At 42.3% G+C, this 24156-nt stretch overlaps 1 protein-coding gene and 1 long non-coding RNA gene across 2 annotated transcripts in view; one reads left to right on the top strand and one right to left on the bottom strand.

Moving 5' to 3' along the window:
- Positions 1 to 23610, top strand: part of CHST9 (carbohydrate sulfotransferase 9) — a 294548-nt gene extending 270938 nt beyond the window's left edge. The window contains exon 6 of the mRNA XM_053571741.1: positions 21908 to 23610. Coding sequence (XP_053427716.1) covers positions 21908 to 22987 — 1080 coding nt within the window. The 3' untranslated portion in view covers positions 22988 to 23610. The remainder of the gene's footprint in view (positions 1 to 21907) is intronic.
- LOC128571909 (uncharacterized) lies at positions 3317 to 12239 on the bottom strand. The gene is made up of 3 exons (XR_008375998.1): positions 12089 to 12239; positions 11268 to 11330; positions 3317 to 5699 (listed from the first exon to the last, which is right to left on the bottom strand). It is a non-coding gene; the product is annotated as an uncharacterized LOC128571909 (long non-coding RNA).
- Positions 23611 to 24156: the final 546 nt, after the last annotated feature.

The following is a 24156-nucleotide window of genomic DNA, read 5'->3' as shown; positions in this document are numbered from 1 at the left end:
TTAACTAAGGTGACTCTCCTCTGTGATTTTCCCAGGTTTTAATTAGCTCAGCTGGAAGTCATTCCTCCCCAAACAGCTAAAAACTGAAACAGACCACAGGTTGACTTTCCATTCTGGTCTTTCATGTCCACTCACAGTTTGCTTCACTATTTTCTCACCCAACCTTGTTACTAATCTATTCTTTTGTATATGCAGGTAGGAGGAGCCCTTCTGTTTAAGTGTTCAGGGCTCAGACCTGTAGCTACACACACAAACTAAAGGCTGTCTTGCCTCACGCTTCTTTCTATAGGCCACTTACGCTGCAGTATCTCCAAATCCTGCCTTTGCCCCTGGACTCAGAGACGCAGAGAGAGCAACATTTGGCCTGTGGCGACATATGCTCCGGTTTCATTCACAGATACAAATCTCTACCTGTTTCTTGTTTGTTTGTTTTTCCTTCCTCTGGCATAAATTATAACTCACCCTTGCCAAGGAGAATAATGATAAATCCACATTTACATCAATCAAGGGTGCATTTTTCAAAGTCTTCTAAGTACTCTCCAAAATAAATTCCAATTCTAGTTCCTCTAGTCCACCCAAATAAAGTTCTAGTTTTAACCAATCTGGGCCACTTGCCCTATTATTCATCAGACTTTAAAAACAGTTAGTCACTTGCCTAACATATTATACTGCAAATTCTGTAAGCAAAATTTAATGTGTCTTAGGTGCCGAATTGCTTTTGAACATAATGGTAAACCTTCTAGGAGCCTCCATTTTAATGCTTGAAAATACCGTCATTGCATAAAGGGGAAATCAGTTGGCCATTTCAAATAGTTTATTTGCCTTTTGAACTTAGTTTCCTTATCATTGTATTTTCAGTTATTATGTGTACTCAAGGGGTTGGGAAGGCTGAGCCAACAGTTAACCGGTAAAGTTAATTGCTGCCATTTTTATTTATTTCAGTCACATAGAAAATAGTTTTCCTAATAAAGGGAACTGTTTTCCTTATTAACTTAACAAGTTAAAGCTGTTGGTCAAAAAAGTATGCTTGGGTCACTTCTTAGGGGTAAATTTTCATTTCCTGTTTTTCCTTCTTTTTACATTTGGCAAAATGAATAGACTATGCAGACAACAAAGTAGAACACTAAATATTTACTCATAAACTTAAATATTGATTTGAGGCCAGATAAGACCATAATGGTTTCCAGTCTCAATAGAAGAGTACAAATCTTTAGGTTTTAACTTAAAAGAAGGTCTTTATAATTGTATATAGCCATTCTCAGATGACATAGTTGTATTATCTAATCATTGTTTACCAGCTTATATTTCTAATCCTATGATGAAACTTCTATTTATTCTTCTCCCAAGTAGAGAAGTGTTCCCTACCCTCCAAAAGGCACTGATAGTACAATTCACAACGGCATCTTCCGATTTATCTAAATTCTGGCAAAGAGGGAAGAAACGAAGTTCTTTTTCAAATTACTCAGCCACCAGAAGAATTTGGCTCTGGAAAAACATTTTTGAAAACCCACTTTGGATAATCAATACAGTGTTTTTGATCAGAAAGGAATGCAAAATGGATCACGGCTAAGCATGAACCTTGCCTCCCAATTCTTCCCACGGGGCACTGCATATTGTGTAATTAAATTGAAATTGAAAATCAGGTCCCTTTTTACTTCCACGAGGCAGGCTCTGAGTCATGCGCCCGTGTGAGCAGTCAGGGCTGGAGTGAAGGCAGAGCTCTCGCCCATTGGCCAGTGTCCAGCCTGCGTGTTTAGCCCGCAGCTATCTGAGCACACCTGAGCTCTGAGAACAAACAAGCATCTGAGTCCTCTGGGAGCAGACGCTGGATTCTTTCCTGTGTAATTCACTGGGGAAATTAGTATGCTTTTAAAAAGTAACTTGTAAACACAGCTTGTTTATGCACAAGAGGACAAAAATGAGCAGTGAACTGCTTGACTGTGTACGTCCCAGAATGGGATGAAGGCATGACCCATTTATTTTTTTCAGCTGTCTCTTTGGCAGTTCAACACTGCAATAATTTTCTATCTGAAAAATATTACTGGGAGAGATGAAATGTCCTACAGGTTTTCTGAATGATTTTCACCATGGTAGCGTCAAGATAATACTGTAAAGTCTTACTAAAAATACCTTTCAAAGCCAACTTAAAATATGTAAAACCTTTTAATGTACCTTTTAGAAACTGCTTGATTACATAGTAGACAACTGAAACCCATAGTAAATTAATACCTTCTGTTTATGCCTTTTGATATAGTAGATAATTAAAACCTGGAGTGAACTAATACCTGTGTGTGCACAGTTAAGCAACAAAGAGGGACACTGAACATGGGGCTGCATTTCTCACAGAGAGGATGTCCCTATTATAGGGAACAGTCACAGACAGGTGCTGCCATCCGAAAGGCTGGCCTTCCCTGGTTGCCCAGTCCAGCAGAGTGACCTGACTGGGCCTTGGTTTCCCAGAGCTGTGATAATAATGTACCACAATCTGAGTGGCTTAAAACAATTGAAATGTACTAATGTATCATCTCACAGCTCTAGAGACTGGACATTCATAATCAAGGTGTCAGCAGGGCCAGGCTCCCCTGAAACCTGCAGGGGAGAGCCCTTCTCGCTCCCCTCTCTGCTATGGTAGTTGCCAGCAATCTTTGGCATTTCTTGGCTGACATCTGCATCACTCCCATCTCTGCCCCTGTCATTCCATGGCTGTCCTCTCCGTGTTCCTTGTCTTCTTTTGAGGACTCTAACCTTACTGGGTTAGGATCTGCCCCCAATGACCTCCTCTTAATTTGATTACATTTTCAAAGACCCCATTATCAAATGAGGTCAACGTTCTTTGGTACTAGGAGTAAAGACCTCAATATGCCTGTTAGTGGACACAATTCCACTCGTGACAAGTGGGAAACCTCAGCGTCATCCTGGACTCCACCTCTCCCTCTGAGCACCAGCGCTTCTGATGCAAGCTCCTTAGACCTCTCCAGGCCAGCTCCTTGCCGCCACCCACCACCTCTGCCGCAGTCCAGGCCTCGCCTCACTTGCTTGGTGGCTTGTCAAGCCTCTACATTTATGTTCTTCTTCCATTCTCCCCTGTTGTCAGCAACATTAACTCTGCTTACATCACAATCACCCCGGAAACTTGTTAACAAAGATCCTGAGACCCCCCACCTCCAACTCTAACCCCAAGAAATTCTGGGTCAGTAGTTCTAGACGTGGATTCAGACACAGCACAACCCACACACCACACAAGAGACGTCATGGGCTTTAAAAGGCTCCAAACATCACAAACACAGACAAAGACATTTTTTTTTCTTTCCAATCTCAGCCTCCTGTCTTAAAGTTTGATAACAAATCGAGCACACACAACATATAGGACAGGGACATAGTGGCTGAATTTTGTCATCTTGGCAAGTGATGACAATAAGAGAATGAAATTCTGACTGAGAGAGGTCAGGCTGCCTGGGCCCTGCAAAGCCAGAGAAAGAGGCTGCTTTAGTTCTAGGTCCCTGCGCCGCAGCCCCTGAAGTGGGAGGAGGCATAGGCAGCGTTCCCCAGGCAACTGTGCTGCCATCCTGTCCTCTGCTTGGTGCAGTGGGTAGGTATCATTTTAGGTGGTGCTTAGAACTCCTGTTAATCTGGAATCAGAAAAGGGAAGTGTGAGGTAGGAGAACTTTTTCTTCCCAGTAACCCAGAGACCTTGGGCTGAGTCCTTCCCTGTCCTTGATGGAGGCACACGCAGCTGCTGCCCAGGAGTTCCACCCTGAGTCCAGCTTCCCTCCTGCCCTTTCCCTGAAAATCCTTGTGATTGCTGAAGCTCTAGTGGCAGGGTGGCCTTCAAGGAAACCAGGGCTCCTTTAGCCTCTTAATCCCAGCGCAGTCTCATGGGTGGTATCAATGACCCGATCTTGGGTATGGCTTCCTCTAAAACTTGGAAATATTCAGACATAAAGTATGTGGCCTTCCCTCATACAATCCCACCTGTACCCCACACATGTTGGGGACAATCCTGCTCAGACATTTGCAATTTTACAAACTCAACATGTTCCTAATGAAAAGCTGTATGATAAATTTCTAACCTTTGAGTTAGGGCCCTGGGATCTCAAACTTCTTTGGCAAGACACCCCCCACCTTCCCAGATTTATTTCCCAAACTACTCCTTTTGTAAAACCATATGTCCTTTATAAAACTACTTCAGCAACATACTAACCCCCTCTCTGCATGTACATAATGTACTCATGTAACACCTACCTCAAATACCACCTTTTCCATAAATCCTTCCCTCCGCACATAGCTAAGAATAAGCTCTCTTTTCTATGATCCCAGTTTATCTGCCCCTTTGCTATAGACCTTTGCACTTTCTACTCTCAATTCTAATTATTTATATCCCAATATGATTTGAGTGACTAGATGTATCATCCTAAAGGGAAAGGATTGTCTTTGGTTCATTTCTGTGTCTACTCTTGGGCCTTATAAATCCTAAGGACCCAACCAATTGCTGGCTGGAAATAAACTCTTCAACTCACTAAATAAGTCCACTGGCCAGGAGACTGCTAAATTTGGGTGGTATACTCTCTATACACTGGAGCCCTCAAACCTTTTGTGTCACTGGTTCTAAAAGGCACAAACCAGGTGTTGTCCTTTGCCCTACCAGGTTTTAAACCTAAAACAGAAGGACAAGCACATGGTCTTTATGAATAATTATCACACAGTCATAGGAATGAAAGAATTAAAGGCCAGGTAGAACCACGTCTTTGTTTGTACCTAGATGTCCACCTCCATGTGGCCTGCAGAACTTAAACAGTTTGCTTGCATCAAGACTTGGGTCCCTGATGTTTTTTTCTCAAATATAAGTATGATGGAACCATTCACTGATGCCTTTTCAGTGTAGCTTCACCTTTAGAACTTTCGAAGTGGGATTGCCTTCCCTTGCCCTATGCTTACCAAACGGCCAGGCACTCAAGGAGACAATTTCGACTTAAAGATAGTTTCTCTTTGCAAGCACTAATGGAGCTAGTAAAATCCCATCTCCCCCTAATTCTCTTTCAAGATCCCCTTCAGAATTGAAAGTTCTGCTTTTAGAAGGCTATCCCACTTATAAGGCTTTTTTAAAAATGCTTGAAAGCAAGACTGAAAGGCTGAGAAGTGGTGGCACTAATGGTGGTGGTTAGCAAAGAAGAATTTATAAAAGATGGTCTTCCGTGAAGGTCAGATGGCTTCATACCTAGAAAACACTCAAGTGTAAATGTCAAAGGGCTGGGCCTCGCCTCTTTGATGAGAAGCCAAGAAAGTTAAAATATTGTGGAAAGGTAACTGTGGAAAGGTACAGAGATTGACAAAACAAAGGGAAGATGAAAAAATGGCCCTCAAGTGTTTTAAAAGTGTGGCCAAAATAAGAAAATTATGATTGGAATGAACACATGAGAGCTATTTGCAATTGAATATGCAGATAGTTCTCAGTCAAGCGCTCAGAATGCTTCTCAGTAATAATTGTAACCCATAATGGTGGTTGTCACTTGGTGCTCCAGGTGCCATTTGTTTGTCACAACAACCCTCTGAGGATTTTTGTGTCCGTTGCATACAGGTAGAAGCTCAGGCTGGAAATTAGGTGTGGTCATTCTCCAGGTCTTTCTACGGTTAGCACTAAATTAATGATGACCGTGGTTAGCATTGTTGTTCTGCAGCTCCCATCCGTGCCAGAAGATGACCTGGAGAACGGAAATGCTTCAGCTTAGCACATTTTATTAGCAAAATGGTTAGCAAAATTCCAAATATTCATTTGGGATTCAATGTTCAATGAGTTTTGTGCATAGGCACTATGCTTAATTTTATGTAAAATTATCTCATTTAGTCCTAACCACAGTTACCCAGTGAAGTATATCCTGATCCAAGGATTCAAGCTTAGTGAGGTCGGTAGCTCATCCTAGATCACATGTGCAGGTGGTCAGTGGCCAGCCCAGGACTGAATCAGGCCACCCAGCCCTGCAGCAGGAGCGGCAGCCACTAGTCTGTGCTGCTATAAACACCTTTATTTGCAGTCACACAGCTGGTTAGTGGGAGGTGGGGCTTAAGTCTGAGTCCAGGTACATCTCATTCTCCCACTCCTGGCCTCCCAAAGTGCTAAGATTACAGGCAAAAGCCACCATGCCCAGACAAAGTGCATTTCATTCTGAGTCCCTTTCTCTTTACCATTAGGTCATATTCCTACCTCCTCTGAAAGTTGTTCTATATTAAATGACCCCACTTACGACCTAATCTTGGTATTGAATCAGTCCGTTATGAGACCCTGAAATGCAGATATTGTGACATGGTCTGTGTTTTCTCAAAGTGCTTTCATAATCATGATGAGCGTACACTTATTCTAGGGTCCCTGTTGAGCAGTAAATTACTTTTTTAATTAAATAAGTGAAAAATCAAATGAATCTGGTCTAAGAGAAAACTATCCTGTCACCTGAAAAGAGATTAAGAACTAGACAGGGGGGGCAAAGTATGCATTGGGCTAATCTGTTGCCCAGTGGCAATCTTTCTCCGCAGAGCCCAGACAGACACATCACGGGCCTCAAATGAGAATTGAAGTGGAAACCTTTATTCTCACTCACTATGAAATGTTCTCATAGTCTTTCATTTTCCAGTAAAGCACCTTACTTCTAAACGCTTTCTTATAAGTTCTTCATTGTTTGTCGTAACAGTGTCATTGTCTATGTTCTCATGTGAGAAAATAAGGAGATCTGAGACTCTATCCTGAAAATGTAGCATTTGTTAAAAAGAAGAAATGTAAGTAAATCAGGCCACCTAAGATGCTTTCACCCACTAGGCCATGAAATCCAGTCCACGAATAATATTCTAGTCAATCTGATTCTCATCTTTCCCTCCCCTCTTTGGAGTTCCTCTAGTTAAGTCCTTCTGTCTTTACTAGCGTCTGTTCCAGAAGATTAACTGAATACTGAAATGTTGCATGCAGCTTTGCATGTTTTGTTAGTAAAATGTTTAGCAAAATTCCACATATTTATTTGGGATTTCTCTCTCAACACATAGAAACAAAAATCAGTAGCCAAGCTCCACAGCAAAGAGCATAGTTAGTAGAAAACGTTTAGCATTCAGTAACTCAAATGGCACCTCACGGAGGCATCCAACCTGCAAGTCACAGGCCACATGCAAACTCTGCAAGGACTTTTTTGCTCATCTGTCATGTCAGATAGGTTGAAAACTATGCATGAACCTTTTATTTTTGCTCATCAGCTTTCATTAATGTTTGTGTATTTAATATATGATACAAAACAACTCTTCTTCTTCCAATATGGCACAGAGAAGCCAAAAGGTTGGACACCCCTGCCTGGACCACAGAGCCAATTTGTCATTATGTTTGAGTATACATTCTTAAATGCAGTCTTGGGGGGGTCTGCCTTTAAACCATTTTACCTGTGTTATTCTTTTCTCATGATAAAGAATGAAATGAAGGACTCAAGTGAAACTTGATTCTTCTGGAATTGTATGAAAGAGGCACTTGAGTAGTCATCATTTTGAATAATGTCTACTTATAGAAAGTTATAAGAAATAGTGATTATAGATTATGTACAGTGGCTCATACCTGTAATCCTAGCACTTTGGGAGGCTAAGGCAGGAATATTGCTTGAGGCCAGGAGGTCAAGACCCACCTGAGGAAGAGTGAGACCCCTGTGTCTATAAAAAAAATAGAAAAAAAATTGGTTGGGCAGGTGCCTGTAGTCCTAGCTATTCAGGGGCTGAGCAGGAGGATCACCTGTGCTCAGGAGTTTGAGGTTGCAGTGAGCTACGATGATGCCTCTGAGTTCCAGCCCAGGTGACAACACAAGATCCTATGTCAAAAGAAAGAAAAAAAAAATAGTGATTTTTAATACCAAGCCAGTTCTGCAGAATTCATTTTTTATATATGATCTAGATTCCCAAAGGCAGATTCCCTGGCTACCTGAGGATCCCTCGGTGGACTTCCCTGGTACTGTGTGCAGCCTCTGATTGTGTGTCTGCATTTTATTGAGCTGGTGTTCCCTGGTGCCCATCAGATCCTCGAGCAAAAGAAGTCACCCTGGGGAGTTTTCCATCTCTCCCAGACAGAGAAAGCAATCACAGCTATCCCTTTTGTTGTGTGCAAATTGAAACCAATTTTATTTAAGCTTTATTTTATAAAGTAGCACTTAGCAGAATACAAATTTGGGGGATGGCAAAGAAATACAAATAGTGAAAATTCGGAGCATGAGTAAGGATCCAGTGAAAACTACCTTGTCTTTATTATTCTTAATGTGGAAAATGTTATTATCCACAGAATTGTTGTTAGATTCTGTGGTCGATCATCCATCAAGGTTGGAATAAACAAGATTCTTCACTGTTTCAACACTGGTGTGTGCCTGGCTCAAAGTGTATTACAAGGAAATATTTTCATCATACTATGACTGGATAATTAAATTAGGCCAATGTTCTGTGGATGTGGAATAATGTAATTTACTATGTTGAATGATTAGCCAATCAGGTCTCTCTCATTTTCAAAAGCAATGGATTGATTAAAATGTGACCACAAATAAAATAGATTTTATTAGGCATAATCTACTTTGTAAACAAATGAAATTAATTCTTTGCCTGACCTCAAGCTTTGAAAATGAAAGACCAAAATTGAACACATGCTTCCAATTTTGGTTCTGTTACTAAGATGACACTTAATATAAAAGTTACAATTTAACTTCCCCTCAAGTATTCCATACTTGAGACTAAATGACTCTTAGAAATATGTTCATCAACAGATGGGAGCCACTTATGGCCTCATAAACTCCAAAGCAAGTGAAATTATCTCAGCAAAATAGAAAGAGATTACAATAAAGCCTCATCTGGTTATCTCAGAGATGATTAATGCATTGCATATTGGTTCAATGATGCAATGAATATTGACAGATAATCACCCTCCTTCATACAACAGAAATATTGAAGAAACAAATGCCAGTGATGTATGCTTGTAATCAATCAATAAGCAATTTTAACACACGCCCTGTCTATAGAGCTGTGCTCAGTGCTATGCAGGATGTGGGAGAAAGTGCCATCTCAGGGCCTGTCCTAGGGCCCTTCTGTTTTGAAATTAAAGACTAACAAACCTGAAACACTGCACAGAATAGCGGAGGGCATGTCCTTACTCGCCTCCCTATTAACTAGACTGTATAAATAATCTGGGGGTTTGGAGACATCAACAGTCAATGAAAACAACAGTCGTCAGGGAAGGATCGTGGAGGGCTTTGAGAAGCCAAGTTATTCACATATGATTCGGCAAGAAATATAATGTGGTGACCCTGAAAATGTTAGAGTTTGGAAATGACCTCAGAAAAATTGGCATTTTTCTCAAAACTATCTCCTGTGTTTTCCTTTTTTCTCTTTCTCCAGTGGTACCAGCCACCGGTCTCTCTCCAAGCTACTCTGATTCCCTCCTGCTTCCACTCTTAACCAGCCCCAAGTCCATTTTCTACTTGGCCGGCAGACTGAGCTTTATAAAATGTAAATCATTCCGTGTACACCTCTGATGAATTCCAAAGGCCTTCCCGTGACCTGGTATTCCGATAGGATGTGTTCCTGCCCTCCTCTTTCACGTCATCTTATGTCATTGAGCTGTTCTCACTCATGGGACAAACACGCTGGCCTTCCCTTTGTCCTTCCACTGGCCAGGCTCATTCCCAGGTGAGGCCCTTTGTGTCCACTGCACAGGCCTGAGACACTGTTCTTCTAGACCGTGGGTTCCTGGTGATTGTTCAGATCGCAGCTCTAGTAGCTCCTGCACACACAGACCTTCCTGGACCTCTGTGGACTGTGGCTTCCCCCACGCTCCCTCTGACACGGATGGTCTATCACATCTCTCTGTTTCAGAGTTTGCATCACATCTAGCACCATCTGCATTTTTGTCATCCATTTGTTTACTTGTTTATTATCTAACTTCACCTACATGAAGATAGATACCATGAAAACAGGCGTCTCATCAGAGTTGAGCACCATTCTAGCCCCAAGTCCAGAAAATCAGTGCACATATTAGGTGCTCAATAAATACTTTTTGATGAATGCATTGCTTAAACTATTGTCATATCTACTCAATAGATATGACAGTAGTTCAGGCATGAATACAAAAATATCTGAGCAAAATACTGACGGTGAGAACAAATAGTTAAGGGGGAAATGAGTTTGGTGTTTGAATATAAGAAAGAAATGCACAACTTTCAAAATAAGGATTAGTATGAGGTTCCCAGGATGGCTGCAGAAAGGTGATACTCTTGCAGAAGTATAGAAGTTGTGGTTAAAAGCCACAGTGAATGGGTACAGGCTGCATGTCAGATAGTACATATTTATTTTTCATAACCTCATTAGATAGGCATGCCTCAATGTATGAGTCACCATGGAGACAGCAACATGGAGCTGGGTCTCAGGGATAAAAAGCCGTGAGGACCAGGGAGTTCTCGGCCCCTGGGAGTTTAATGACCTGGCCTCCTTACATCCCTCGCCCAGGCAAACAGCTGGCAAGTTCCCACATGTTATTGTATGTTCTGGATTTTCAGCTGCCAAAATGCCAAGATTTAAAATAAATTTTCTTTAAAAGGCCAACAAGAATGAACTGCATCACTCCATAACCACCACGTCTGGATACATGTAGTGTAAAGACAGAAAAGGAGATAAAGATGCCCTGGAGATGAGGACCTCGGTTCCGAGAATGCCATTAAAGCTGAGCAGGTGGCCACCGCCTCTGCGTGGTTTATGCTGCATGAGGAGAGACCCAGAGTCCAGGCAGGGCTGGGTCACGTGGTTTTTGAGAAGTAAAAGCCCAATACTTTGGCCACGCTAAGCATTTGAGATTGTTCACTAGAGCATCAGTTCTTGGTTCAAACATAGATGGTTCAAATTGGAGAAAAGAAGCAAGCCAAGGCTGGGCAACCTCCACCATCCACTCTAACTAGAGTTGACTCAGGCACATTCACACAGCCCAAGGAAGCTCGGAGCAAAGGGTTGTATTCACTTGGCTCTAAGAGCAAGGAAACACCCTTGTAGTTACAGATGTGAGAACACCCAGAGGAAAATGTGTGTTGTGTAGTAAGAAATGTACAGTTTCGGAGCTGAACAAGTCTGGGGTTTAATCCCAGCTCAAGCAATTAGCAGTTGTAAGACGCTGAGCAAGTTTAATGGAGATATGACTGTAGCCACCTGTCAGAGTGGGAGTGAGGATTAAATTCAATCACATTTGCGCAGCAGCTAGCACCCTGCAGCACGCAGTCGGCACTCACCCGGAATCACACACTGGTCCTCTCCCCATGGCCTTCAGGAGCTCTCCTAAGGGCGAGGGAGCCCTGTAAGAGTCAAGACAGACAAATGGATTTTCCTTGCCAACTGATAGAAATACCCCCCTCTCCTAGTAGCAGAGGCAAGAGGGTCTTCCCACTGGTCTGCAAACTGATCCAGAAGGGTATGCCCGTCCTTTGCTCTTTACAGATGAATGACGCTCAAAGCCACACACTTCCTTGTTGCTGCCCATGTTGGCTACAGGAGAGATACTGATGGCCTAAGGTGGTGGGAAGCCATATGAAAAGTCCCTGAATGGAACCTGAGAACTCCTTCTCCCTTTTGTAGACAATGCCTTTTACTTTGTATGGGGAGTAACAAGCTGTGACATTATTTCTGAGCAAGATTGCACCCAGACGTGTTTGTTTTTTCCAAAAGCAGATTACAGAATCAGATTGTAGTGAAGAAAGGGGGTGATGATACAGTGTCTGGAGGATATGTAGAGAATTATACTTGCTGGCTTTGTGGTGTCTGTGTCTCTAGAAAATACTAGATAGACTCCTGTCCATCTCTATTTCTCTTAAAGTAAAAGAGATTGCAGTGAGACATCACTGCCAGCCCCCTGTGTCACTGCTGCTCTCGTGGTTGGCAGCGATGTTTCCAGGGCTCCAATGGCTTTGGACCAGTAGGTAATGGATGGGGGAGAAACAGCCCCCACTTGAGAATATGCTGATTCCTGGGACTTGGGCTCTGCCCACAGCAAGCAACAGAAAGGGTTGGTGTGTCCCCTGCTCTCCCCCCTCCACTGGCTGCACTGGGCACTTACTGAGGCTGGGCTGCAGGTGGCAGGCACCCCTGTGATCCTCCCAGAGCCAGAAGGAGCTCATTCCACACCAGCTCTGGGAAATGAAGTATAGACCCTGAAGATTCTCATCCTCAGGCCAAGGGATCAGGATCAGTGCAGCTCATGCGTGTCCTTGCCTTTGCAAAGAAAGAGAACAGAAGTTGAGGCGTGACCGTGGCTGCTTCTAGTATCCACTTCATTGACATCTTGACATCAAGTACAGTTGTCTTCAAGGGACTCAGCCCATTTTGGACCCCCCAAAAGCTTCAAAACTTAGAATTAATGAGAGAATATTCTACAAATAAAACTGATGAAAATGTATGTGGATGTCTGGATACACAAGGCCTCGCGATACCAATTTGGGCCTCATTTTGTCTTCTTTGCAGTCTACTCACTCTGACCCCCTCACGTGCCGGCCCCCTCGCCTCCCGCTCTCCTCTCCGTCCTGCTTTGCTGCCAGCCATGTTCCGTCTGTGTGCGTTCTGCCTTCGCATTCTTTGTCAGGATAAAATCCCAAAAAGAAACCCCACTCAGCATGGCCTTGGGATCCCTCAGCATAATCTGGTGCCACGGGCAACCCTGTCCTTCCCAACTCAGGGCCCAGGAGACCCACGGGTAGCACAGAGGTATGAGCTGCCTGCTTTCACTGAGGGCTGGGCCGGGCTTTGGAGAGCTGCCTTAAGTGAAGCTGAGTTGTCAAATATCCAAGTGACATAAGTCAGAGGAATGTCACAGAGGGGTGCTGACACAGGCAAATCTGATCTGGAACTAGCAGATACCCAACCCCATGAGACAGATGGGATGCGTTCCTGCTGTAGTCGCTACAGGCTCACTCTTGGCCTTGCTGGTCCCAGGGCTCAAGTGGCTTGGGTCTAGGAGGCAGTGGGTGCACGCTGCTTCCTGGGACTGGGCGCTCACTCACGCGATAGCCTCCTGCCCCACCCTGTCTCAGCTCAGGTGTTCTCTTGGACTTGAGCTCTATTCTGTTTCTCTTTGGCTCCTCTCTCTCCTTTCTAGCCAATAACTGGCTCAGTGTCTTCATATTTTCCAGTCTAGAGCCCACAGGAGAGGTGGGTTAACTGATTCAACCTCTTCCTTCCCACCACCCTGGGCAGTGTCTCTTCCTCCAGGCCCTCTGGTTGCCAGCTGCTCAGATCCAGTGCCCACACCTAACGGAATTCATGTCCACCACATCCCTGCTTATGTGCACAGGGCCTATTGCCAGGGTCAATCTTAAGTTAGTAAGGCAGCGTTATAGGTGGGATGGCTGATATTGAGAGAAAAATCAGAGAAAAAAAGGCACAGAGACAGGGTACATTACCATTTTCGACACTCTGTGTCAGGCACTATATCAGGCACCTTATTTAATTAATTCTTAATTAAAGAGAATCAGCTGGCTGAGATTTTTGAATGGCTCTTGGTAAAAGGGTCCAGAGAGGCCTCCTGTCAAAGCTGGTGCCAAGTCGTAGGGCTGCCCTCACTGAGCAAATCTCTGCTTCGTGGGACTGCTAGTGTTCCAGCAAGTTATAGGGTGTTCCTTCCCTCAGCCTCGTTTGCATGTAGACACAACACATAACCATAGACACTTCCAAAGGGAGAGTGACTATGGAAACAGAGAATTGAGATATTTTACTATGGAGAGACAGAGTGTTCGGGATCCTGGACCCCAGCCAAGGCCATCACTTCCATTTCAATATGTCCAAGAAGAGTTCATGGAACTCTCTTGTTTTAAGATGAGAAAAGAGGCTTAGGAGTGCTAATGGACTCTGCCACGGTGCTGGCTGTGCCTTCTGTGTTCCTCTGTCTCTTACTGTCCCTTGCACTCTGGCCAGACTTCCAGCCCCCTGCCCACACCTACAACTCTGTGTAAGTCCACCCTGCCTGCGTGCAGGCCTCTCCCCTGGACGCCTTCATACTCAGCCGGTAGGATTTGGTAGAATAACTCCAGGGCATGTGCTCCGCAGTGGCGCTGAGGGATCCTCAGTTGAATTCAGCTCCTGTGCCCACTGTGCTAACTTACTTGAAAATTCACCCTCTGTTCCCTGTCTTCTCTTCCCTATCTTACTTCCCTAGACTCCTACCACTGTTTCCTGGGATCAACTTCAAAATAGTGACTTGTGCTCCACTCCCTGACTCAGGGTCTGCTTCTAGGGCACCACAAAGGATGACATTGTTCTAAAATCACCCAATTTAGGTAGGGGACCTAGTTGATGCAATGCAAAAATCACTGTTCTTCACGTTGTTCATCCACCCAGACACATGCTCCTGGTCTCACAACGGCCTCTTCTGTGGCGCGTCCAGTCTCCTGCCCAGGGGAGCACTCTGATTGTCTCCTCCAGGAATGACCCATGCTTCTGGCCCTCGTTGGCCCCCAGGTGCACATGAGTGAGACCCCAGGCCCAGTCTGATTCCTTCCTTCCCACCACACTCTTAAAAACAAGACCAAGAACTCTGCCTGGCAACTGCACCCTCTGGAACAAGGTGTTGGAGTCAAGGTCAGCTCCTGTTTTCCCTGCGTAACTCTCTCAGATACATATCTTTTTCTTGGAATTTCTCTTAAATGCAAGTGGAGGAGAGGCTGGCCAATACTAATTTTAGAAAACTAAATACCTGGTGAGATTGCAGAGCCAAATCTCGAATCTTTTAGATACCTAAAATTCGAATGAAATAATTGAAATCCTAAAGGTCACTCACTTATTCTAAATTTTTCATGGCAAATACCACTGCCACCCACATTCAACATAGACAGACACAACCTAGGTAATAAAATAGTGAGGACTAGACATCATGAATGTATTTCACTTACCAAGTTGCAGCTCCTCATTAAAGTTGTGAGTTTCTTTAAAAAGCAAGGTAGTCTGCTAAATGAACTTTTCCTGGGTTACAATTAGAGAACTGGACTGTATTCCTGACTTTTCTGTGTGTTTACAAAGTGACCTTGGTTACAAATAACCAAAGTTATTATATAAGTCTCTCTTAATTTATCTCTAAATTCGAAAACAAAAGAATAGGCTCATTTCTCCTACAAAACTTAGAAGGACGATAGAACGATAAATCTATAAAAGTATATTGAACCCCTTGGGGGAGAAGCCTTATCTGCTTATATATATTAAGGCTGTGTCTATTTGCAGCTTCTGATGGTCTTATCAAACCAGAGAATAGCACTCTTCTCCATAGAAATTCCCCCCGACGTTCACACTGTGTTGCATCCTCAGTCCTCATATTTTAAGCCTATTGGGCTGCAAGTGAAATAAAATAGAAAGGAATTCAATCAAAAACTGAAAGAACTGGTAAATAAAATGATAGTTTCGATCTGTGCATCCAAGTTGACTGTAGAAATTAGCCTAGTGGGGAAACTCAAATAACCTCGTTGTAGAAACCACTGTTTTGTGTTTAAGCAGTTTAAATATTTTGAAGCTTGGAGAAGACTAAAATCCATGAGTTTCTTTCTTTACCCTTTTCTTTTCCCAACTGTGAATTATTCTTTCCGATTACCCATGATTGGGCTTTCTTTTCTTGTGCTTTCTTTCTTCAGCTTTTTCTCCACTTCAGCTGAGCTCTTCTCTTTCCCATTTTCGTCTTTCAAATTGCTTCACCCTTCGCTTCCCCCCACTCATCTTAGTCATCGTGGGACATTGACCATGTACTCACAGCTTTGCTGAGGGCTGTGAGAGAGAGAGGAGTAAGCAGTATTTTAAAAAGTGGAAAACTAATACTAACCTAGAAAATGCTTGTCACGTAGAAGTTCCTTAATAGATAAATATTCTATCTAAATAGAATAGTCTACCTTGACTAAATCAATAAAAATGCCTAATACTTACAGAGAACAGATTTGTGTTACGCAATGTCTACATGCATTTCCTGTAATCCAGCTACCCTACCGGGTAGATGCTATTGTTCTTTCCATGTTACAGACAAGGAAACTGAAGCTTAGAAAAACAGGTTAACCAAGGTTGCCCAGATAGAAAACAGAACAGGGACACAAAACCAGTTCTGTCTGAATCAAAAGTCCGGGTCCTTAACTACCATACTCTTTTGTAACAGGCTTGGTGCTTTGCTGACATTCGTGCATTTAATGGGCATTAAACAAGGAGCAGATCACTTGATCCCTGATGCAGCTGAAAAAAGCCATCACGTGACTAAGACAGAGGTTGGAGATGCCCCTTTAGCCATGGCTGTGTTAATGTGGGCAAGTTATTTAAATTCTTGGAGCTTCAGGTTCTCTATCTGTAAAACAAGCATATCTGAACCTCCTCTTTGGGTTGGCTCAGTGATGAAGTCAGCTTGTTCCATTCCCCAGCCTCTTAACTAGGCTGATGAGATGAAAAAGGATGCTCAAAAGAAAGGAAATAAGTCACAGGCACAGGAAGTGGAAATGATATTTTTCCACTGAAAAATATCACCTCACTGGAGGTGAGGTCTTACATTTTTTCCAGACCTCACCTCCAAGCCAGAATTAAATATTTTTCTTCTATGCTCTCCTAACATCAGAGTCTTTCTCTGTCATATCACCTGCCACGAGTATGGTAATTCTTAGTTTTCCTCCTCTACCTTGAGTCTCCTACAAAGAGTCTTGAACTCCTGAGCCCAAGCGATCCACCAGCCTCGGCCTCCCAGAGTGCTAGGATTACAGGTGTGAGCCACTGCACCCAGCCTCAAAAGAGTTTTTATAAAAACATGACAAATAACACATATGTCAGTGTGAGCTGGCATAAAATTGCTTTTCGGACTAAGCAGGACAATTGCATCTAAGGGCCTGGAATCATTCTCTGGAGTCCTGGGTAGTTTTCCTGGAGAAAGTAGGATTTTTATATATCACACTAGAAGATTTTGAAAGTCTCAAGAAAGGAAGAGACTTATGAATGGGAGATGCCAAACCCTGGGTGGAAGCAGGTGGAAGACAGAGCCTGTGTCAAGAGCAATGCAGAGGGCGGCATCTGTGGCTCAGTCGGTAGGGCACCGGCCCCATATACTAAGGGTGACGGGTTCAAACCCGGCCCCGGCCAAACTGCAACCAAAAAATAGCTGGGCGTTGTGGCAGGCGCCTGTAGTCCCAGCTACTCGGGAGGCTGAGGCAAGAGAATCGCTTAAGCCCAGGAGTTGGAGGTTGCTGTGAGCTGTGTGAGGGCACGGCACTCTACCAAGGACCATAAAGTGAAACTCTGTCTCTACAAAAAAAAAAAAAAAAGAGCAACACAGAAACCAAAGGCAGAGAGGCCCAGGGGTGGCAGGCTGCAAATGCCAGCTGAGGAACGAGGACTTGCTGGTACCGAGAGGAGCCAGCCCAAAATGTTTGGGGAAGAATAATTTGCTAATAATTTAGGGAAACTAATTAGGAGGATAAAGAATATCCAGTTAAGAGGTAATGCATTTAAAAAGCTGAAAGAGGCATAAGAGATGTAAAATAGTCAATTTCTTTTAGGCTGTTAAAGCAGCTCTCCTGTTTCATGAGTGGGTGATCGGAAAGCAATAAAATCATTTCAGGAATGGAAAAGAGCAGAGCAGGAGCCACTCCTGGAGGGACCATGATACATCTGGCTTCACGTGTGTTTGCTTTACAGACAATCAGAATGAAGGGCCCCAAGGAAAAGGGAGATGTAAGCTCTTACTCTTTTTATTATTGGTGGTGGTGGTGGTGTCAGGATGGTGATGGTGGTGAGGGGAATTCATTGACAAAAGCCTCAACTGTGAAATACCATGGGGTTTGATTTTAATCCAATCCCCTTAGTCATGGAAAGTCTTTGCTGTGATCAGAAGGAAATGGAGTGGGCAGGGGATGTCACTATGTCCTAATCACGGATTTTACGAGATGAGCACCAATGAGATGAGGGGCTTTAGGAGAAGGTCTGGCAAGCATACAAGAGGACTTTGTCATTACAGGACAGAATTAATCCTTTTCCCACATCTTTTTTGGTCAGAGCAGAGGAAACTGACTAGCCTTCAACAAACTAGGGACAGAATGAAGTCTAATTCACAGAGAGGGGCACACCATCCCTCCTGCAGTCATTTCCCCAGCGAAACCATTCATTAGAAATTTGCTTGGGCATGTGCCATGGCTCACGCCTGTAATCCTAGGACTCTGGGAGGCCAAGGAAAGTGGATCACCTAAGCTGAGGAGCTCCAGACCAGCCTGAGCAAGACCGAGACCCTGCCCCTACTAAAAATAGAAAAACTAGCCAAGTGCCATGGCAGGTGCCTATAGTTCCAGCTACTTGGGAGGCTGAGGCAAGAGTATCGCTTGAGCCCAAGAGTTGGATGTTGCTGTGAGCTATGATCACACCATGGCACTCTACCCAGGGCGACAGAGTGAAACTGTCTCAAAAACAAACAAACAAACAAACAAAAAACCCCAAACCAAGGAAAGAAAGAAATTTGCTTGGGGAACATGGACTCCCAACCAAGAGGACTGGAGAATCAGGAAAGGTAATACAGTATGTCTGGTTTTTATGTGGATTTACATGACATCCCTACCCTATATCCAAGCTCTTTCTCTTCTTACTAAAATATTCAAGTCCACTGGATTTGGTGTCTTTTCTGCTGGATAGGATGAGGGGAACTCTGATTTTTTATTTTCCTTTGTTATCCTGTTTCCCCGAAAATAAGACAGTGTCTTATTTTAAGGTGTGCTCCCAAAGACACGCTAGGTCTTATTTTCAGGGGACGTCTTATCTTTCCTGTAAGTAGGTCTTATTTTCAGAGGATGTCTTATTTTCGGGGAAACAGGGTATATATACTCCAGTTGAGTGGGCCCAAATGCTACCACTGCCATGGAACACGTGGGGCTGCTGTTGAATTAGAGTTAGGAGCCTCACTTGGTGTGTCTGTGATAAGACGTGGGAACTCAGTGGTGGCCCACCATCTGGGGATTCTGAGATGGCATCAAGTGACTTCAATACCAATCTTATTTGGCAAGCAGATTAGACTCTGAGTGTTCACACCTACTTTATAGCATGATTGGCTTTGCATGGGCCTGTTTTGTTTATTTTCTCTGCTGCCAAAGATCTTTTTAAACACAGATTTTCAGCACCTGAACAAGTATTGATCAATTGTTGGTCTAAGTTAGCCTTGAACTTTCAATTAACAATATTTTTCTTCAATAAGGTCATAAAGCAATTGTTCTGAAGCCCACGGTTAAATTGTTAAATCATAATGATATTTACTTATTTAAGAACTATATTTTGATCATCTTCTGTGTTCTGGGCAATGTGCTAAGTTCCATAAAGAACAAAAAAGATGAGATCTCTACAGTTATATTCTATTGGGATAAAGGTGGGATGGGGTAAAAAAAAAAGACAACAGAGAAGTAGATAAATAGAATCACCTCACCTTGTGATTAGTGCTATGAGGAAAATAAGCAAAATGCTGTGGGAAAGAACATAGCTTAGGGTGGATCGGGAGAGCTCCCCGTGGAGATGACTTTCTAACTGGGAGCTAAGGAAAGAGAACCCGCCCCTCTGGCTGCTAACCTGATGACACAGTAAAAAGTGGTCAAAGAACTGAAAACCAGGAAGTAACAATGAGCTGGAAGATTAGAGGAGGGTGTCAGAGAGATGATGGGGATGGTACAGGCATTGGTGATTGGCTTATGTGAAGTGGGAGACTCCTCTACTGAAAAACAAAGTGTGTTGAAATAGAGAGATCAGTGGCAAAGGCAGTCTACACAGGAGGAGGGGAGAAAGAGACTTAGCAGGACATATCTGTCTCATAGAAGCAGATTTTGCTGGGTGATGTCCTAGCAACAGCGATGCACTTCAGGGAAATCACTCTCTATTTTCTGGCCAGAGAAACAAGTGGTTCCAGGAAGTGAAGTTTCATCTACTTAAGAAAGTACAAAGGAAGCAAAGTCTTGGGAGCCTGCCAAGTTTCATTTAGAGAAAGTTTTGGGAAGTAAACATTCCAGAAGTCCCTGGAGATTAAAAGGGTATTTGATGACCACAAAGCAGGGGGTCCTGAGGGCACAGTGGAAGGCTGGTTATGTTTTCATTTTCTTTTGTAAAGCAGAGAAGAGAATCCACCATGGCACATGTACAGACAACACAAATTACAGTCTGGATAATAATGGGCTACTGAGGAACCCTGAAATTCACTAGGTCCTGGGATAAAGTACTATAAATATTAGTACTACTAAAACAACAATAGCAATTACTATTTCTAGTGGTAATAGTAGAAGAAAGATAGTGGAAATATCAGTTGTTTTATTTTAGGCCTGTGCTAAGTATTGTCTATGGATGTCTACCAATAACCCTATAATCTTCCAAATCTACAGTTAAATTTTATTTTTTTGGTGACAAATTTATGGACTACAAATCACTAATCCGAGTAAAGAAGAATACAGGGCTTTGAGGTCATTCTGGCAGCCTCTGGACAGCAGACAAATAGTTTTAGAGTTGAACCCCCCAACAGATGATCCGATGGTATGGAAGGGCTCACACAATGCTCTTGCACTAGAAAAAAGCACCCCCCCTCAGCTGGAGGGAGGGCTGTGATGTCTGGAGGTGGCACCCTCCACATCCACAGTGATTCGTGGATCAATTTGCTAGAAAATTTCTATCACCTTGAAGACCTAATTCCATTCATTATTTTATTCATTTTGCAAATATTTGAGAGAAACAATTGATATCATAGGCTATAGATCTTTCTAGAGACTGGGAATACATTGGTTAAAAGGGATGTGTATGCACATACATATGTATATATAACATATACATACATCCTCTAGAAAACATTCCACACTGCTCCCTCCACCTTTAGGGTGGTGACACCATGCATTACTCCCATAGCACAGCACTTATTCACTAATTTCTTCAATAACATCCTGACACCCTACATGTATATCTTCAGCCCAGTCTTCTCCATGACTATCCGTGTCACGTCTAAACGGGATCATGTTGCTTTTCCTCCAAAGGCTCCTTAGTTCACCCAGAGTAAAAGCCAAAGTCTTCATACTTTTTGTCCCTAGCAAAAGATGCCACCTTGTAAATCCCTCCTCCTTCCATGTCTTCCTTTACACAGTCACAGCCACAGTTGTAGGAAGGATATAGTCAAATGAAGAGAACGTGGTAAATGGGCTCATTTGTCCTTCTGGCAAGAGAGCTAAATTTGCATTCATTACTCGTGCCACAATTTTATGTAGCAGAACATCAGCTAGACTTCTCTGGATTCCTTAGTCATGCTTCCCTTGAGAAAGAGGGATGGTCTCATATGTGAATGATGATACCATGATCATAGTTCTTAAATTATTGTGATAAATACAGTTATAAAACTAAAACATTTCTCCAGGGAAAACAAATACATCACTTTTTGTAAGTTGTTAGAAAACTGATGTGGTCATCAGGGCTTAACAATTAGTCTTACTGCAATTTTAAGTTGTGATTTATGACTTCAAACTATTATGTACAGTATAGAGTGTCCCCCAAAACAACAAAAATTTCAATCCAAATATAGCTGCATTTTGTGTCAAAATAACTAAATCAGTTCTTGAAGATAACAGACTCATTAATATCTCAAGAGTCATAGACACCTAGAATGATGGAGTTGATTCTATTGTGTTTAAGGAAAAACTAGGACAAAAATCCCAAGGCTCTTTCCTCTCAATCCTGTGAATACCGTTTTTCATTGCTACATTTTCTGTGAAGAAGCTTACATTAAAATGTATATTCAGCGTGCCTTGCTAAATTGTTCTGGCAGCTTATATGAAATATGCTATCTTCGATAGTATTTTAAAACAAATATGTTCAGTTCCTTATCTAGTATACCCACATTTGTGAATGCGCTTTCAACATTTCTCCTCTCTTTTAACAGAAACTCAAGTTTCTTATGCCTGAGGATCTGAAGGAGAAAAAGGAAAATCTTCTACTCAACCCTGAGAAGACTACTAAGGTCTTGATGAAGACCAGCCAAGATCAAGCTTTGAGTAAGACCATAGGGTCAGCGTCAAATAAGTTGATGGAAAAACATCAACGAGATAATCCTCTTTTCAAGAAGTTCAGCAAAATGAATTGGCCCTTGGACATTCGCCCTTTAAATAAAAGTTTGATTAAAGACAATACATGGAAGAAAACGGATGAGGCCCAAGACAGACGCAGGTCTTTCCTTCAGGAGTTTTGCAAGAAATATAGTGGGGTGAGTCATCCTCAATCACACCTTTTTCATATGGTATCCAGAATCTATGTAGAAGACAAACATAAAATCTTATATTGTGAGGTGCCGAAGGCTGGCTGTTCCAACTGGAAAAGAATTCTGATGGTACTAAATGGATTGGCCCCCTCCACATACAACATCTCCCATGACGCTGTCCACTATGGGAAGCATTTGAAGAAGCTCGATGGCTTTGACTTACAAGGCATATATACACGTCTAAATACCTACACCAAAGCCGTCTTTGTTCGGGATCCCATGGAAAGATTAGTGTCAGCATTTAGGGACAAATTTGAACACCCCAATAGTTATTACCATCCAGTATTCGGAAAGGCAATTATAAAGAAATATCGACCAAATGCCTGCAAAGAAGCAATAATTAATGGATCTGGAGTCAAATTCAAGGAGTTCATCCACTATCTGCTGGACTCTCACCGTCCAGTAGGAATGGACATTCACTGGGAAAAGGTCAGCAAACTCTGCTATCCTTGTTTGATCAACTATGATTTTGTAGGGAAATTTGAAACATTGGAAGAGGATGCCAATTACTTTTTACAGTTGATTGGTGCCCCAAAAGAGCTGAAATTTCCCAACTTTAAGGATAGGCACTCTTCCGATGAAAGAACCAATGCCCAAGTTGTGAGACAGTATTTAAAGGATCTGACTAGAACTGAGAGACAATTAATCTATGATTTTTACTACTTGGACTATTTGATGTTTAATTATACAACTCCATTTTTGTAGTTTTCATTCATTTTCTAAAGCCCTGTATTTACTAAATGATTAGTTCAAATCAGCTATTGTAATTTTCCTGTAATTCTGTGTATGAGAAGAACTTAAATAATTGCAGTTGTCTTGATTTAATGAAGATTTCTACCAAATAGTATGATACCAATTGGCACAAAATTATAGGAAAGTCACCTAAAAGAGACATATAAACAACTAGAGTTGCTCTAAAAAGCTTGGAAAAGAGCTTTTGCATTATGGATTGTGTTGTGGAAGCAATAACCCAGCCAGCTGTCACATTAGCTAAAACAGCCTCTTGCAATGGGAAGAGAAAAAGGATCTAAAGAGCATGAGAGTCTGTCTGTATCCTGGAATTTATTGTCTAAAGTGCATGATTACATTTTTAGCCATCTATGGCATATTAATCAAACCATTGACTAGTTTTCTTACATGCTGGAAATATTTCTATCCACTGTAATGATAAATCCACTTTGAAATGATACTTTGGATTTAGTCATTTTACTGTAGATTGAAAGGCATGTGATTTACAGTACAAGAATATAGCAGAAAAACCAGATGAGGCTACAGCTTTTTATATTCACCGTCAATAAAAAATGCACAACATGCTAAGATCAAAGCAACAAAAGCAACCTTCCTTTTCCAGAAAAACGTAAGGGAATTGATTCTTTTTTCTTTTGAGCCCTCCACAAAGAGACAAAATGAACCCAAGCACCAAAGGTCTACATTTCTGAAGCAGGCGGCTGAGAAGTTTAAGGCTCATCAGATATAAATGTGCTCCTAATTCTGGTTTAATTGGGCAGGGGGGAAATTGTTTCAGGATGGAATAATCATCAAAAGCAAAAGTTGCCATTCTGAATATAGACCTCGAACAATAACAATGTTTTATAAGAATATTATTTGAATCAAAGCATCATGTGCACAGCTTTATATGTGAAAGACACCCTAAGAATAGCTTTTGTTTTCAGTTTAATTATTCAGCTTGGGAATGACTTTTTAAAAACTAATATACCACTTCAAAGATAGGTTATGTTCTAGAGAATAAACATAACAAGAGCCCCTAGAAATGTTTTTAATAGGCTTATGCATAAGCAAATTAAGGTATTTTCTTTTTAAGTTTAAATATTCCATACTAACAAAGTCAAATACTATTGTAGTCAAATACTAAA

Source organism: Nycticebus coucang, chromosome 19, assembly GCF_027406575.1.
Source record: "Nycticebus coucang isolate mNycCou1 chromosome 19, mNycCou1.pri, whole genome shotgun sequence".
NCBI classification, from domain to species: Eukaryota; Metazoa; Chordata; class Mammalia; order Primates; family Lorisidae; genus Nycticebus; species Nycticebus coucang.
This window is presented reverse-complemented; position numbering and strand designations above follow the sequence as displayed.